Source organism: Nicotiana tomentosiformis, chromosome 6 (assembly GCF_000390325.3).
Source record: "Nicotiana tomentosiformis chromosome 6, ASM39032v3, whole genome shotgun sequence".
In the NCBI taxonomy this organism is placed as follows: Eukaryota; Viridiplantae; Streptophyta; class Magnoliopsida; order Solanales; family Solanaceae; genus Nicotiana; species Nicotiana tomentosiformis.
The window spans coordinates 51,763,476-51,777,840 of NC_090817.1; the positions used below are offsets into that span (position 1 = coordinate 51,763,476).

Sequence of the window (14,365 nt, forward strand, 5' to 3'; positions counted from 1 at the left end):
GGGTGCAACATTTGATCTCTAGGCCTGGGAAGCCACTATTTGAGCCAACATCTGTATGGCTCCCCTAAGATCCCCATCAGATACAGCGGGACCGAAAGCTAGGGCTAGAGGTGGAACTCGAATATCAGTTGGAGGGATCGTTGCACCCTAGTAGGTGTAGGGACAGGTGCAGTCTGATCATGTGTAGTAGTATCAGGTAGCATAGTAGTCGGGGGAATATTCTCGCCCTCGGGTGCTCACCCGTATCATCAAGTAATGGATCAACTGCCACTCCTGGGGTGGCATTGGCTTCTTGGCCAATTCTTGCGTTCTTCCTAGGCGCCATATCATATACTAAAAATTAGAGCAATGCACGAGTTAAAGGGGGAACAATCTTACAATCAGCTTCATCAAATGATCTAGAACATCATAGAAGTGTATTATTCCTAAATGTCCAAGTAGCGTCCTAATTATAGATGTGGTCGACAACACACCGATAATAAGGACTCCACTAGATTCGACTTTGAGACATCCTAGGACACTTTAAAACCTTAGCCTCTGATACCAAGTTTGTCATGCCCCGACCTCGAGGAGCACAACCTGCGCTCAACAGAGTTACTCTGGTAGAGCAAGCCTACACAGTGTCGTCTACCCAACTCACCCATGAATAAAGAGAAGAATACATTCATTAAATAGACAGTAAGAGGTCATGAGAACAACACTACTTCATTTCCATTAGTTACGTCATTAACAAGTCTCCAAAATAGTACATTGTTCAATCATAGATAAAGTGGAACAGATGATACGATTACAACATTTTTAGTATAACCTTCCCAAAAACAGATACAACTATGTCTACGGAGCCTCTAACAGGAACAAATGAGTGCTACAATAGTGTCGGCAACAGGCCCCGGCTACACCTTTAAATGCCATGTACAAAGGATAAGAGATACATGACCCCGAAATAAAGTGGGGCCCCACCAGGTAAGCTGAGGAGAGGGTGTGCTGCTATCATTGATAAATACCACCTGCTATGGAATGACCTGCATCCATTGAAGATGCAGCGCCCACAGTAAAAGGGACGTTAGTACATATGTAATAGTACTAGTATATAAATTAAACGCCCTCTCAATAGAATGAGCAACAGTAAACGGAGAATAAAACATGAAATCAATAAGAGATTAAGACAATATCAAGGTGTCAAGTTAGGGGAAAGGTAAATTTCAAGTAAGTTTCAGTAATTTAAGTTAGGAGATCTTTAGCACCGATAAACCACCGTGCTTTATCACGGAGTCTGATCTCACCCGACCGGCTATGCCATCTCACCCCGAGACATACACTCGCAATACCACCATGTGCGCGACATGGCATCTGATCTCAACCTGATCGGCTAAGATGTCTCACCATAATGCCGTGTGGGTCGACATCACATCACATCTCACTAGCGTTAATCTCATCCCATTTAAGGGGAAACATCTCAACACACCAATCTCATCCCATATAAGGGAAAACAGTCTCACCACATTAACACGTGGATTTACCCCTCAATCACTCCTACACCAGCACATGTAGTTTCGAGGTTAGGTTGTTCTGACCTACCCTTCCTCGGTGGCTAAACGATACTCTCAAGGCATTTATTATTAAAAGGATTTACCACTCATTTCATATTCTTTTACATGTCATTTATTTTATTAGCACCATTGGCCATAACGTAATATCATCCTTGGCACGTTGACCGTATTTCATAATTCATGCTCACTATTTCACTTTCAAACATTATCACGAATTATCAACAACAAACATTTCTATTCAAGACTTTAAGCGCACATTTGAGCAATTTAGGGTCTTAGGCACATATGATTTTTTACACAATTTGATCTGATCACTTTCATTTGGGCTTGACTTGAAGTCACAAGATTTTAATACATACTTATACTTTGAACACGCTCCTGAAGAATAACATAATATGATAAGAATATTCCCTAACACATTTTGAACATATTCATATATATACATCTTTCGACACCAAACTTATTCAGAAAAGTCAATTCATAATGGACAATTCGGGACTTACAAAAACATCATGGGAATTCAATTCTAAAAGAGAAGTTTAGCCAACATACCTTGCTTGAGCTTTTTAAATTACTACAATGTTCCGGAAATCATAGACACATCGATCTATTTAGAGATAAAGCAAAATTTAACACAAATTTGGAAGGAATTCATAGTTCCATCTCAGTTGAGCATTTTATCAAATACTAGGTGTGCATTAAGGTTTCAAGATCCTCCTATGGTGGATTCTTTCATCTCAGTACCCAAAGTTTACTCAAATGAGCTCAACAATCTTCCCACTACCCTTGATGGTACATGCATGTAAAAGAAGCAACTCCCACACCCAAGAATTGTTTGGCTTATTACCTATTTTCAGTTAAAATTATGAAATTGAGGGCTAGGGAGTAGAATCTTACCTCTAGGATGAAGACCTAGAGAATTCTTCTTGTAAATTCTTCAACTTTGAGCAAGAATTAATGAACGATAAGCTTTGGAACTTCCCATCTCACTCTATGGCACTCCCTCTCTCTAGAAATACAAGTTTTAAGCTTCTAAAATGATCCCTAAGACTATTTATAAGAATGGGGTCGGGTTTAAAAATTAGAAAAAAGGAAGCCCTGATACAGATCTGCGGTTGCATATGCTACCACAAAATGCTTATACGGTCCATAAAATGGCCCGCATAATGGCCCTCTGAAACTGGGCATTTCTACCTCACTTTGCGGTCCGCAGACCTATTTTGCGGTCGTATAATGCGTCGTAGAACCTCCCTCCGAATATTTTTGTGATGGGTATCCGATGGGTTATGCAGCCCACAAAATGATTATGCGACCGCACAATGGACCGCATAATGGTCCAAACATTTGCCCAGATTTTTGCCTCAGTCTGCAGTAGATTTGCGGTTTGTAGATCGGTTCTGCGACCGTAGATTGTGCCGCAAAAATGCCCTGCACTTCCAAAAAATAAAATTTCAATTCCCCAATGCACTGTTCAACCCAAAAATTCTGGATCACGGCTCGTAAGCACACTGCGAAGAATCTCTACAACCGTCAACACATAAGCCTACTTCGGCACCACGAAACCCCGGGTTTAAGGTAAACTCTTACGGGGCCATACAGTGATTCACTTACCTTTTATGGATTATCTCATTTTTTATTACAAGACTATGGAATTACATAGTACTTGCCCCATTTTTGGCAAGTACCAATCTCCCGAATCATGAAAAATCAGACTCGCTCCTTTAGATTTAGACGATTTTTCCTCTATATATATTCATGGAAAGTATTATATGGGTCTGATTTACAAAGATTCTTCGGCCAATTAGGATTCTAGGCAGAACTAGTGTTTGCCTGATGTTTCTTCTAATTTCATTCCAAATCGATTCTACATGCTCTTCTTTCCTTATTTGTGATTGATTGATTATATTTCCTTGTTTGTTTGTTCAAATTCAACTACTATATAAACCCCCCCTTTTTCCCGTTCCCTTGGAAGACCTAATGATTTATTACTTAACTACTATTACCACTACTGTTCTCTCAACTCTCATTCTTCTATACTTTCTGCATTCTTGGCTCTTGTCTGGCTAAAAGCCAAGGCCACCAGAACCCTCTCCATCGACCTGCCTAGTGTGAGCACCGCTCGGGGCTTATTTGAGGCCCATTTGAACTCTGACGCACTAGGATTTGGGTCTTTTGGTTGCTCTCTTTGTTGCTGACACTTAATCTTCTCTTCTATTTGTTTGTTGAATCTATAAACTGGTGAGTGTCTCGACCTTTGCAATTCTATCCTCTTTGCTTATTTGCAGTGCTTTATTTACCCATGTTGTTTGAACCAATATGACTCCAATATTGTATTATTATCATTTTTAGTTTTACTTACTTTGTAACTATTCTTCAATTCCGAGTCTTCGAGTGTCACAACCTGCCTAGATTTTTAAACTCCAACATGTTCAACTTGAATGACTATTTACCTTTAAGTTTTCTTTGTTGTTCTGCTCTTTATTGTGAGTTTTTTTCTCATACCTTGTTTTGGATTCTCGCACTAAAATTCCTAGGGAATCATCTCCTACCCAAAATTTGCCTTAATGAACTTCTACTATTAATTCCTTTATATGAACTTTGTTCTTACTTGCTTACATGAACCATATATGTTGTCGCAATGTTTAACGAAATATGTTGCTTTGTTTTTGGTGTTTGGTCAATCCTGAATTCTTTGGTGTTGTTTATGCTTCTAGTTGAATCCCAATACATTTAGATTCCATGATCACGCATAGTCGACTTGCTTAAGTTTTGAGTCTGCCTGTTCTATTTAACCTTCAGATAATGTCTTCCAGCCATGATACCTTTAGACTATGAGATCTTTGTGTTATACTCAGCGTGATTAGGCTTCTCATCGATTGCCTGCTTGCCTGTTTGTCATGTGTAATTGTCATTTCCTAACTATGGCCATGTCTGACCCCTCATTACTTAGATTCCCAGGTTTTAAAATCCTTCTAGGCTAATGCTAATCTAAACTCATTCCGGAAAAGCCTAGCGTGTTCACCTCATATATTTTTAATATGTTTACTATAAGGCCCCGTAAACTTTTACTCAAACCCGGGGTTTCACGGGCCGCACATCTATCGCATAACCAGTAGGAGAAAACTTTGGAAGAAGATTCTGTGGCCGATTATGCAACCGCAGAACTGATCTACGGGCCTCAGATCAGTCGCAGACCTATCCAAGCCTACCCAGTTCTTGGGGTCATTAATCCGGTCCCCTTTGCAGGCCGCATAGTCATTTTGCGGTACGGTCTACGACCGCAGACCCGACTTCGTAAGTTTAAGTTTTGTAAATTTTTACCTGATCCCATTCTTATAAAACAACCTTGGGGGTTATTTTAGAAGGTTCAAACTGCTATTTTAGAGAGAGGAAAGTGGTCTAGAGTGAGGATAAATCCTCAAGCTATTTGTTCATCAATCCTTGCTCAAGACTTGGAGAATTCAAAAGGAAAACTAGGAGGTATTATCTATGCATGCATGTACCAACAAAGTTGAGGGAAGGTTGTTGAGCTCGAAAGGCTATACATATGGTTGTGGGATGAAGGAATCCACCATAGGAGGACCTTGAAATCATAATGACCACCTAGTGTTCGATAAAATGCTCAAATGAGTTGAACCCCTGAGTATCTTCCTAATTATGGTTCAATCTTGTTATGTTTCTACATATATTGAAGTTGCTAGGATTTTCGAAACATTGTAGTAATTTAAGGAAGATCAAGCAAGGTATGTTGGATAAACTTCCCTCTTACAATTGAGTCCCACGTTGTTCTCGTAATTCTAAAGTATGATAGGTCTATTTCTTATTTCTAATTTTCTGAGTTATTTCTTTATAAATTTGACTATTCCGAATAAGCTTTGTGTTGAAACATATGTGTCCAAAATTTGTTTCCAATGCTCTTGTCATATTATGTTATCATTTGAGAATGTGTTCAAAAGATGGGTTGTGTATTAAAATGTTATGACTTCAAGTCGTACTCCAAATAAAAGTTATTATGCCAAAATATGGAAGAAAGCTCAATGTTCTTAAGACTCTTAACTGATCATTTGTATACTTAAAGTCCTAATTAGAAATACTTTGTTGTTGATAATCCATGATGATGCTTGAAAGTGAAAGGGGCGAGCATGAAATATGAAATATGGACGACGTGCCAAGAATGATATTACATTTGTGGCCACTAGTGCCAATGAAATGAAAATATGTGTAAAAGTTTATGAATTGAGTTGAAAATCCTTTTTATAATAAACATGTTGGGAGTATCGTTAATCACCTAGGAAGGGTAGGTTGAAATAATCTAAGCCCAAAACTACATGTGCCGGTGTAGGCGTGATTGAGGCAAATCCCCGATCTGATGTACTGAGAATATTCCCCTTAAATGGGATAAGATTGATGTGTTGAGGTCATTCCCCTTAATTGGGATGAGATGATTCCTAGGGAGGGTGATGCCAATCCACATGGCATTGTGGTGAGACGGCCTAGCCGATTGGGTCGAGATCCGATGCCATGCCGCATACATGGTGGTGGTTGTGATTGTGATCGTGATCGTGATTGGATGTCTTGCGGTAAGACGGCCTAGCCGATCGGGCCGTGATCGGACTCCGTGCTAAAATCGCGGTGGTATATTGGTACTAAAGATCTCCCAACCTAAGCTTTGAAGTTTACTTGAAAACTTATCTTGCTCCTGACCTGATGCATTGGTATTATTTGAGGCTATCATTTGGATCCTATAATTGTTTCTCATTGTATTGTTACTCGTTCTATTGAGAGGGTGTTTAGTCTTGCATACTAGTACTAATCCATATGTACTAACGTCCCTTTTGTCAGCGGCGCTGCATCTTTAATGGATGCATGCGGTTCCACATCAGGAGGCATTGATCAGTGATAGCGGTACATCCTCCTCCCTGCCGACTTGGTGATCCCCACTTCTTCTCGGGGTCTTGTATCTCTTGTCTTCTATTATTAGAGGCTCCGTAGACATAGTATGGGTCGTATGTTGGTGTTGGGAAAGTCAGACTAGTAACATTGTATTTGTATCACATATTCCACTTCAAACTATGAAATTGTATGTATTTTGAGACTTATTAATGACGTAACTAAAGATAATGAATTGGTGTTGTTCGCATTATCTCCCATTGTCTAATTAAAGAAATATATCTTCTCTTTGTTCATGGGTGAGTTTGGATAGAAGGCATTGTACAACTGGGGTATCTCGGTTGAGCGTCGGTCGCGCTCCCCGAGGTCGGGGCGTGACATTTACCTTGTTAATCCAAAATGGCATGTCTTTTTATCTCTCCTAGTGTTATGACTATCCTTAGCATGTTGTCACATGCTAAATGATTTAACCTATGTTGCATTTATCATATTTTAAATTTAGTCTATTGACTCACCTAGTTTCATGTTCTTTGTTTAATCAATATTGTTACTCTTGCTTTATGAAATGCCCATGCGTTTACGAATCCTGCTAAATCTCACAGAACCCTGTCTCTATGAGGTGTTGCCTTAGAACTGTTTAGTTGATTTCCATGTGTGGTATATTAATTTATTTGGTAAAGTGGTCAATATTGTAACTATTGGGATATGAGTCCATGTGTGGCTTTGGGTTGTGCGAATGGACATACACTCTTATTTTGGGAAGTGTTTGGATTTGGGCCTCCTATACGAGGGAAAGAGTCTGTTAAAGGCCCAAGTAGTGCTGGTATACCTCTTCTTGAGTCTGTTCTATTTGTTGGGCCTGTAATCATCTAGATTTTGCAATTTTTGAGTCTGTTTCTTCTTTTATCTTTGGGCATAAAATAATTTCTAAACAAACGATGGAGAGACTAGTGAAAAGAAGTTGGGGTATTCTAATTCTCGCATGAACGGCTATAAAACTTGCCTATAGGATTTAATTTCCTTGTTTGCTATTCGTTTGACGTGCTCCCATTCTACACACTCATAGAAATCATATCTATAGGGATCACATACACTTCACTTGTACACTATTCAAAGCATGCTAGTATTTTCCATAGCCATTTCTATGTCTACTATTGTGCACACTTAGACAACATGCCTATAGGATACAATAACATATGTTTTGCTAATGATTATCTAGATACCATGTCTATAGGGTTTCAACTAATCAATCAATCAGTCGCTTCTATTGCTTTTAGTATATTGGTCATCTATATACCATGACTATAAGATCTTAATCAACTAATCAATTACTATTGCTACTTTCTTGTATTGCCACACTTAGTTAACATGCCTATATAGACAAAATAAAAATCATTTTCAATTGTCCACAGTTAGAAATCCTGCCTATAGGATATTGTTACTCATCTTAGACAACATTTTTATAAAATAAGCGTTATTAATCCTGAGCTTTCAAGCAGTGTACCATCTCATCATGAAAACAAGTAGAGATCATACCTATAGGACTTGCAATGCCTTTAATCTGCCAATGTGTTAGTCTAAAGTTGTAATGTTGCATGTGTAATACTGGAAATCAGAATCACATAGAAACTATGCCTATAAGACTTAATAACTCTAATGCATCTTAATTCTTAGAACTATCTACTGCCTAATCTGTCCTCGTGCATTTTCTGTTTATGTGTGGAGGTTAACTTGAGCCGTTTATCATTTTTATATGAAGTTCGATTTATTTTGAATGTGCACTAGTTTTATCAATTTTGAGCATCCTATGTAGAGTCTAGGACCACCTAATTGTATATCTAAAGCCTCCTGGACCATACGTATGGTATGGGTAGTGCACGCATAGGACACGACCTCTAATTTAATTAGAGTGCCTTTAAGTAAACAACGTTAACATAGTAATCGTGTAGCAGGAGATGATAGTATGTGCCCGCTGAATAATATGAGCAACCCCTACCTTAAGGGAGTTGCGAAGTATTATTTATGTTGCATGGGGTGATCCTATAGGCTAAAAAACTTAGGACCCCCTTCTCCATTATATGTTATTGCTCACACTTAGTCATCGAATATAGAATAATTTGTACCTCGCAACTTCTAAAAGACTTATATTGATTATCTATATAGTTTAATTGTTGCCCGATTTTCTTTGCACCTGTTATAATAGAACTTTTAAAATCCTTATCTCTGCTCACCTATATGATTACTTAGGACAATAATAATCCGATAATCACACATAGTATAAACTTCGGCCGGGACCTACAGTTGTGGACCTCGAAGAGTGCCTGACACCTTCTCTTTGAGGTAATTTGAGTCGTTACCCGATCTTTGGTGACGTTTGACTAGTTAAAACAATTTTATTTGCAAATAGGTTCCCTAACGCACCTTAAAATCGTTAGATGGCGACTCTTCTCATTTAATACCCATTTAAAAGATTTGTCACATATCGAAACCCGCTTTCACAAGAAACTAGGGTGCGACAGCTTGGCAACTCTGCTGGGGATTTACACTTAGACTCTCACCATAACAAAGTTGACTTATGTGGATTTTTTGATGACATGAACATCATTTCCCTTATATTCCCTTATTTGTTTAAATTGCTATGACATGTATATCCCCTCCCCTTATTTCCCTTTACTTGCTATGATATGCACATCCTCTCTATGTTGCCTTCATCTTGTTTAAGACTGCTATATCATGTCTCTCCCATACCTATCTCCCTATTTACTTCTTTTAATTATGTTCTCGCATGTTTTCATGAATTAAATTGACTTCTCTCTTTCGTCTTTCCCTATTTCTTTTCTTTCTCCTGTTTATATTGTTTACTGTTTTCACGCACTTTCATCATGTGAATATTTGAGAAAGTGTTACTATTTTTTGCATAAAGCATGCTCCCAACAACATGCTCAACTCGTGCTTATTATCAACATAGCGGCGCCTGATGAGTGTTCGCACTTTCCTAAAAATACCATTTTAAATTGAAAAGGCTTATTTGAAGTAGTCTAGTCGATCAGCGGTGTAGTCGACGGTCCCGTGCCTTTCCCTCTCAAGTTGTTCACTTGAGAGTATCGGTGTAGACCTTTCTAGAAACCACACTCTGATTTCAAATGTACATGCATCATGCTAAACATAGTTCGGATTGAGATATCATTGACACATCAAGCCGCTTAGATGAACCTTGTCCAAAGTCCAACATGATTTCCATAATCCCAAAGAATACCATAATATTATGTGAATTACTTGGAGAAAACGTACCAACATGTTGATCATTATTGCGTAAATAATCTAATCTGGAGGGGGAAAGGGCTAACATTTATTTTTCTTTGATGTTATATATCGTGCGATAATGCTGATTATAAGACTGTTCATCCTTTAACTCCTACATTTCTCTGATTTTTAGTACATGACACCTAGGAAGAAGGGAAGAAGGGAAGAATTGGCCAAGAGGCCGATGCCACCCTAGGAGTGGCAGTTGATTCTGTACCTGATGATGTGGGTGAGCACCCAAGGGGTGAGGATATTCCCCCAAGCTACTACACTGCCTGATTCTACTACTCCTGATCAGACTACACCAGTTCCTACATATACAGAGGGTGCAGCTACTCCACCTCCAGCCCCATCTTCCGATCCCGGTGTTTCTGATGGGGACCTTAGGGGAGCCATACAGATAGTGGCTTCACAAACTCAGAGATCGAATGTTGCACATGCCTCTTCCAGCCAGCAAGGAGATTCTGCTAGTTCCAGGGTGAACAAATTTCTTCAACTGGATCCTTCGGTGTTCACAGGTACTGTTCCTGAAGAGGACCCCCATGACTTTATTGATAAGATTCACAGGACCCTACGAGTTATGCATGTTACTGAGAAAGAGGGAGTGGATTTTTCCTCCTACCACATAAAAGTGGTGGCCTATTCTTGGGTTGAGATGTGGGAGGACTCCTGTGAGGAGGGGAGCCCTCCAGCGAGGTGGAGTGAGTTTGCCGATGCCTTCATCGACCATTTCTTGCCTACCAAGACTATGGCAGCCCTTGCCACCGAGTTTGAGAGTCTAAAACAAGGTAGCATGAATGTGTGAGAGTATCATATGAGGTTTGTGCGCCTGTCCAAGTATGCCATATACATGTTGCCGACTATGGCGACTAGAGTGCGCCGGTTTGTACAGGGCCTTAGCCCCTTGATGTCAATGAAGCCGCTACAACTACCTTGAATTTTGATATGAACTATGGTAAGATGGCGGCATTTCCTCAAGCCACAAAGAACCGCAAACCTAATAATAGAATGGAGCGAGAGGGTAGCAACAAGGCCCGGTTAGCAGGCAACTTTAGTGGTGGTGGTGGCAGGTCAGCGTTTAGGAAAGGGTCGTCAGTGCCATCCCAGTCTTTTGCTCAGTCCTCGGTTAGTGCACAGCCATCGCAGCCCAGTCAGCAGTAATGGAGTTGTTTTAGGCCCAGCCGGGGCAACAGGAGATCCTATCAGCATAGTCGGCCTAGTGGGAGATTTCAGTAACAGAGGAGGCCCTCATGCCCTAGGTGTGGGAAGATGCACTTTGGGGCCTGCTTCATGGACCATCAAATACGCTACGGGTGTGGTATCAGGGGTCACATTCAGAGGGATTACCGTTTGTCCTGCCAGAGTGTGGGCAGGGGTACGGCACAACCAGACAGTTCTGCAGCCACTACATCTGCAGCACCTCCTCTGGCTCGAGGCACTCCAGCACCCACAGGTCGTGGTGCAGCTAGAGGTGGTGCACAGAGTTTGGGAGGACCCAGCCGCTTCTATGCTATGAAGGGTCGCCAGAGTTCAAAGGCTTCCCCAGATGTTGTCACAGGTATATTGACTGTCCAATCTCATGATGTATATTCTCTTATTGATCTCGGTTCCACCTTAACTCCCTATGTTGAGGGAGGGGATTCATAAACATAAGACTACGAATTTTTCTCTTGGAATGGATGATGGTACACTAAGGTACCAAGGGAGACTATGTGTTCCAAATGTGGATGGCCTCCGGTAATGAATCATGATCGAGGCTCACACTTCTAGATATTCTGTGCACCCGGACTCTATAAAGATGTATCATGATCTAAAGGAAGTCTATTGGTGGAGTGATATGAAGAGTGATCTAGCGAACTTTGTGGCAAGATGTCCAAACTGTCAGCAAGTGAAGGCCGAACACCAACGTCCCGGTGGGCTAGCACCAAACATAGAAATTCCGATGTGTAAATGGGAGACGATCAATATAGACTTTGTAGTAGGACTAGCTCGCACGCCTTGCAAGTTTGACTTGATTTGGGTGGTTGTGGATCGACTCCCAAAATCAGCACACTTCTTACCTGTTAAGGCTACCGACACAGCGGAACCGTATGCTTAGTTGTATATCAAGGAAATAGTCAGGTTGCATGGCACTCCAGTTTCCATCATTTCTGATCGGGGGCATAGTTCAGAGCTAACGTTTGGAAGAAATTTCAGCAAGGGTTGGGTAGTGAGGTAAATCTTAGTATATCATTCCATCCACAGACAGACAGGCAAGCAAAGCAGACCATTAAGACGCTTGAAGATATGTTGTGCGCTTTTGTTCTTGACTTTAAGGGTAGCTGGGATTATAATTTGCCACTCATAGAATTTGCCTACAACAACAGTTACCATGTTAGTATTCAGATGGCACCATTCGAGGCTCTATACGGCCGGAGATATAGATCCCCCATTGAGTGGTTCGAGATTGGGGAAGCGGAGTTCATAGGGACAAACCTCGTGCATTAGGCTATGGAGAAGGTTAAGATCATTAAGGAGTGGTTGAAAACTGCTCAGAGTCGTCAGAAGTCCTATTCGGATGTTCGTTGTAAGGATTTGGAGTTCAATGAATATGATTGGGTGTTGTTGAAGGTTTCCCCCATGAAGGGTATAATGCAATTCGATGAGAAAGAGAAATTGAATCTGAGGTATGTCGGGCTGTACAGAATCATTCGAAGGATTGGTCAGGTGGCTTACAAGCTTGAACTACCTCCAAAGTTGTTTCATGTATCCATGTTGAAAAAGGTTGTTGGAGATCCATCACTCATTGTTCCGATTGATACGATTGAGGTTAATGAAGAATTGACTTATGAAGAAATTACAGTTGCCATTCTTGACTAGACACGACTCTAAGACATCCTAGGACACTTTAAAACCTTAGGCTCTGATACCAAGCTTGTCACGCACCGACCTTGGGGAGCGCGACGGACGCTCAACAGAGATACCTTGGTCGAGTAAGCCTGCACAATGCCATCTACTCAACTTGCCTGTGAATAAAGAAAAGAATACATTCTATTAATTAGATAGTAAGAGATCATGTGAACAATACCAGTTCATTGCCATAGGTTACATCATTAACAAGCCTCCAAAATAGTACATTATACAATCATAGTTGAAGTGGAACAGGTGATACGATTACAACATATTTAGTTCAACCTTCCCAAAATACGATACAACCCACGCCATGTCTACGGAGCCTCTAACAGAAACAAAAGAGTACTACGATAGTGCCGGCAACAAGGCCCCGACTATCCCTCAAAATACTATGTACAAAGGATAAGAGATACAGGGCCCCAAAATGAAGTGGGGCTCACCAAGTCAGCTAAAGAGAGGGTACGCTACTATCATTGATCAATACCACCTGCTATGGAACCACCTGCATCCATTAAGGATGCAGCACCCCCAGCAAAAGGGACGTTAGTACATATGGAATAGTACTAGTATGTAAAACTAAACACCCTCTCAATGGAACAAGTAATAGTAAACGGAGAAGGAAACATTAAATCAATAAGAGATAAAATAGTATCAAGGTGTCAAGTTAGGGGAAAGGTAAATTTCAAGTAAGTTCCAATCTTTTTAAGTTGAGAGATCTTTAGCACCGATACCCCACTGTGTGTTTAGCACAGAATCCAATCTCAACTCGATCGGCTAAGCCGTCTCATCCCGAGACATCCACTCATAATACCACCATGTGTGTGGCATGGCGTCAGATCTCAGCCCGATCGGCTAAGCCGTCTCACCACAATACCGTATGGGTCGACATCACATCATATCTCGCTAGCAATAATCTCATCCCATTTAAGGTTAAACATCTCAACACATCAATCTCATCCCGTATAAGGGGAAACAACCTCATCACATTAACACGATGATTTATCCCTCAATCACTCCAACACCAGCATGTGTAGTTTCAGGGTTAGGTTATTTTGACCTACCCTTCCTCGGTGGCTAAACGATACTCCCAAAGCATTTATTATTTAAAGGATTTACCACTCATTTCATAACCTTTTGCATATCATTCATTTCACTGGCACCAATGTCTATAACGCAATATCATTCTTGGCACGTGGGCCGCACATCATATTTTATGCTCACTTCTTTCACTTTCAAATTTCATCATGGATAATCAACAACAAGGCTTTTCAAATGAAGACTTTAAATATACATGTGAGCAAGTAAGGGTGTTAGGCACACAGAGATTTCTTACACAATTTGGCATAACAACTTCCATTTGAACTGGACTTGAAGTCACAACAGTTTAATACATGACTCATGCTTTGAACACGCTCCCGAAGAACAACATAATATTATAAAAATATTCAAAACACATTTCTAACATATATATATATATATATATATATATATATATATACCTTTCGACACCAAGTTTAGTTGGAATAGCAAGTTTAAAATGAACAACTAGGAACTTACACGAACATCGTGGGATTTAATTCTAAGAGAGAAGTTTAGCTAACATACCTTGCCTTGAGCTTCCTTAAATTACTACAATGTTCTAAAATCTTAGCCACCTCGATCTATTTAGAAATATAAAAAAATTGAACACAAATTACGAAGGAGTTCGTGGTTCCAGCTCATTTGAGCAT

General features: G+C 40.3%; 1 protein-coding gene across 1 annotated transcript; it reads left to right on the forward strand.

Moving 5' to 3' along the window:
- The first annotated feature begins 9,966 nt into the window (after positions 1 to 9,966).
- LOC138893991 (uncharacterized) lies at positions 9,967 to 10,548 on the forward strand. Its single transcript, XM_070178663.1, has one exon. The coding sequence runs from the start codon at positions 9,967 to 9,969 to the stop codon at positions 10,546 to 10,548; it is 582 nt and encodes a 193-aa protein (XP_070034764.1).
- The last annotated feature ends 3,817 nt before the right edge of the window (positions 10,549 to 14,365 follow it).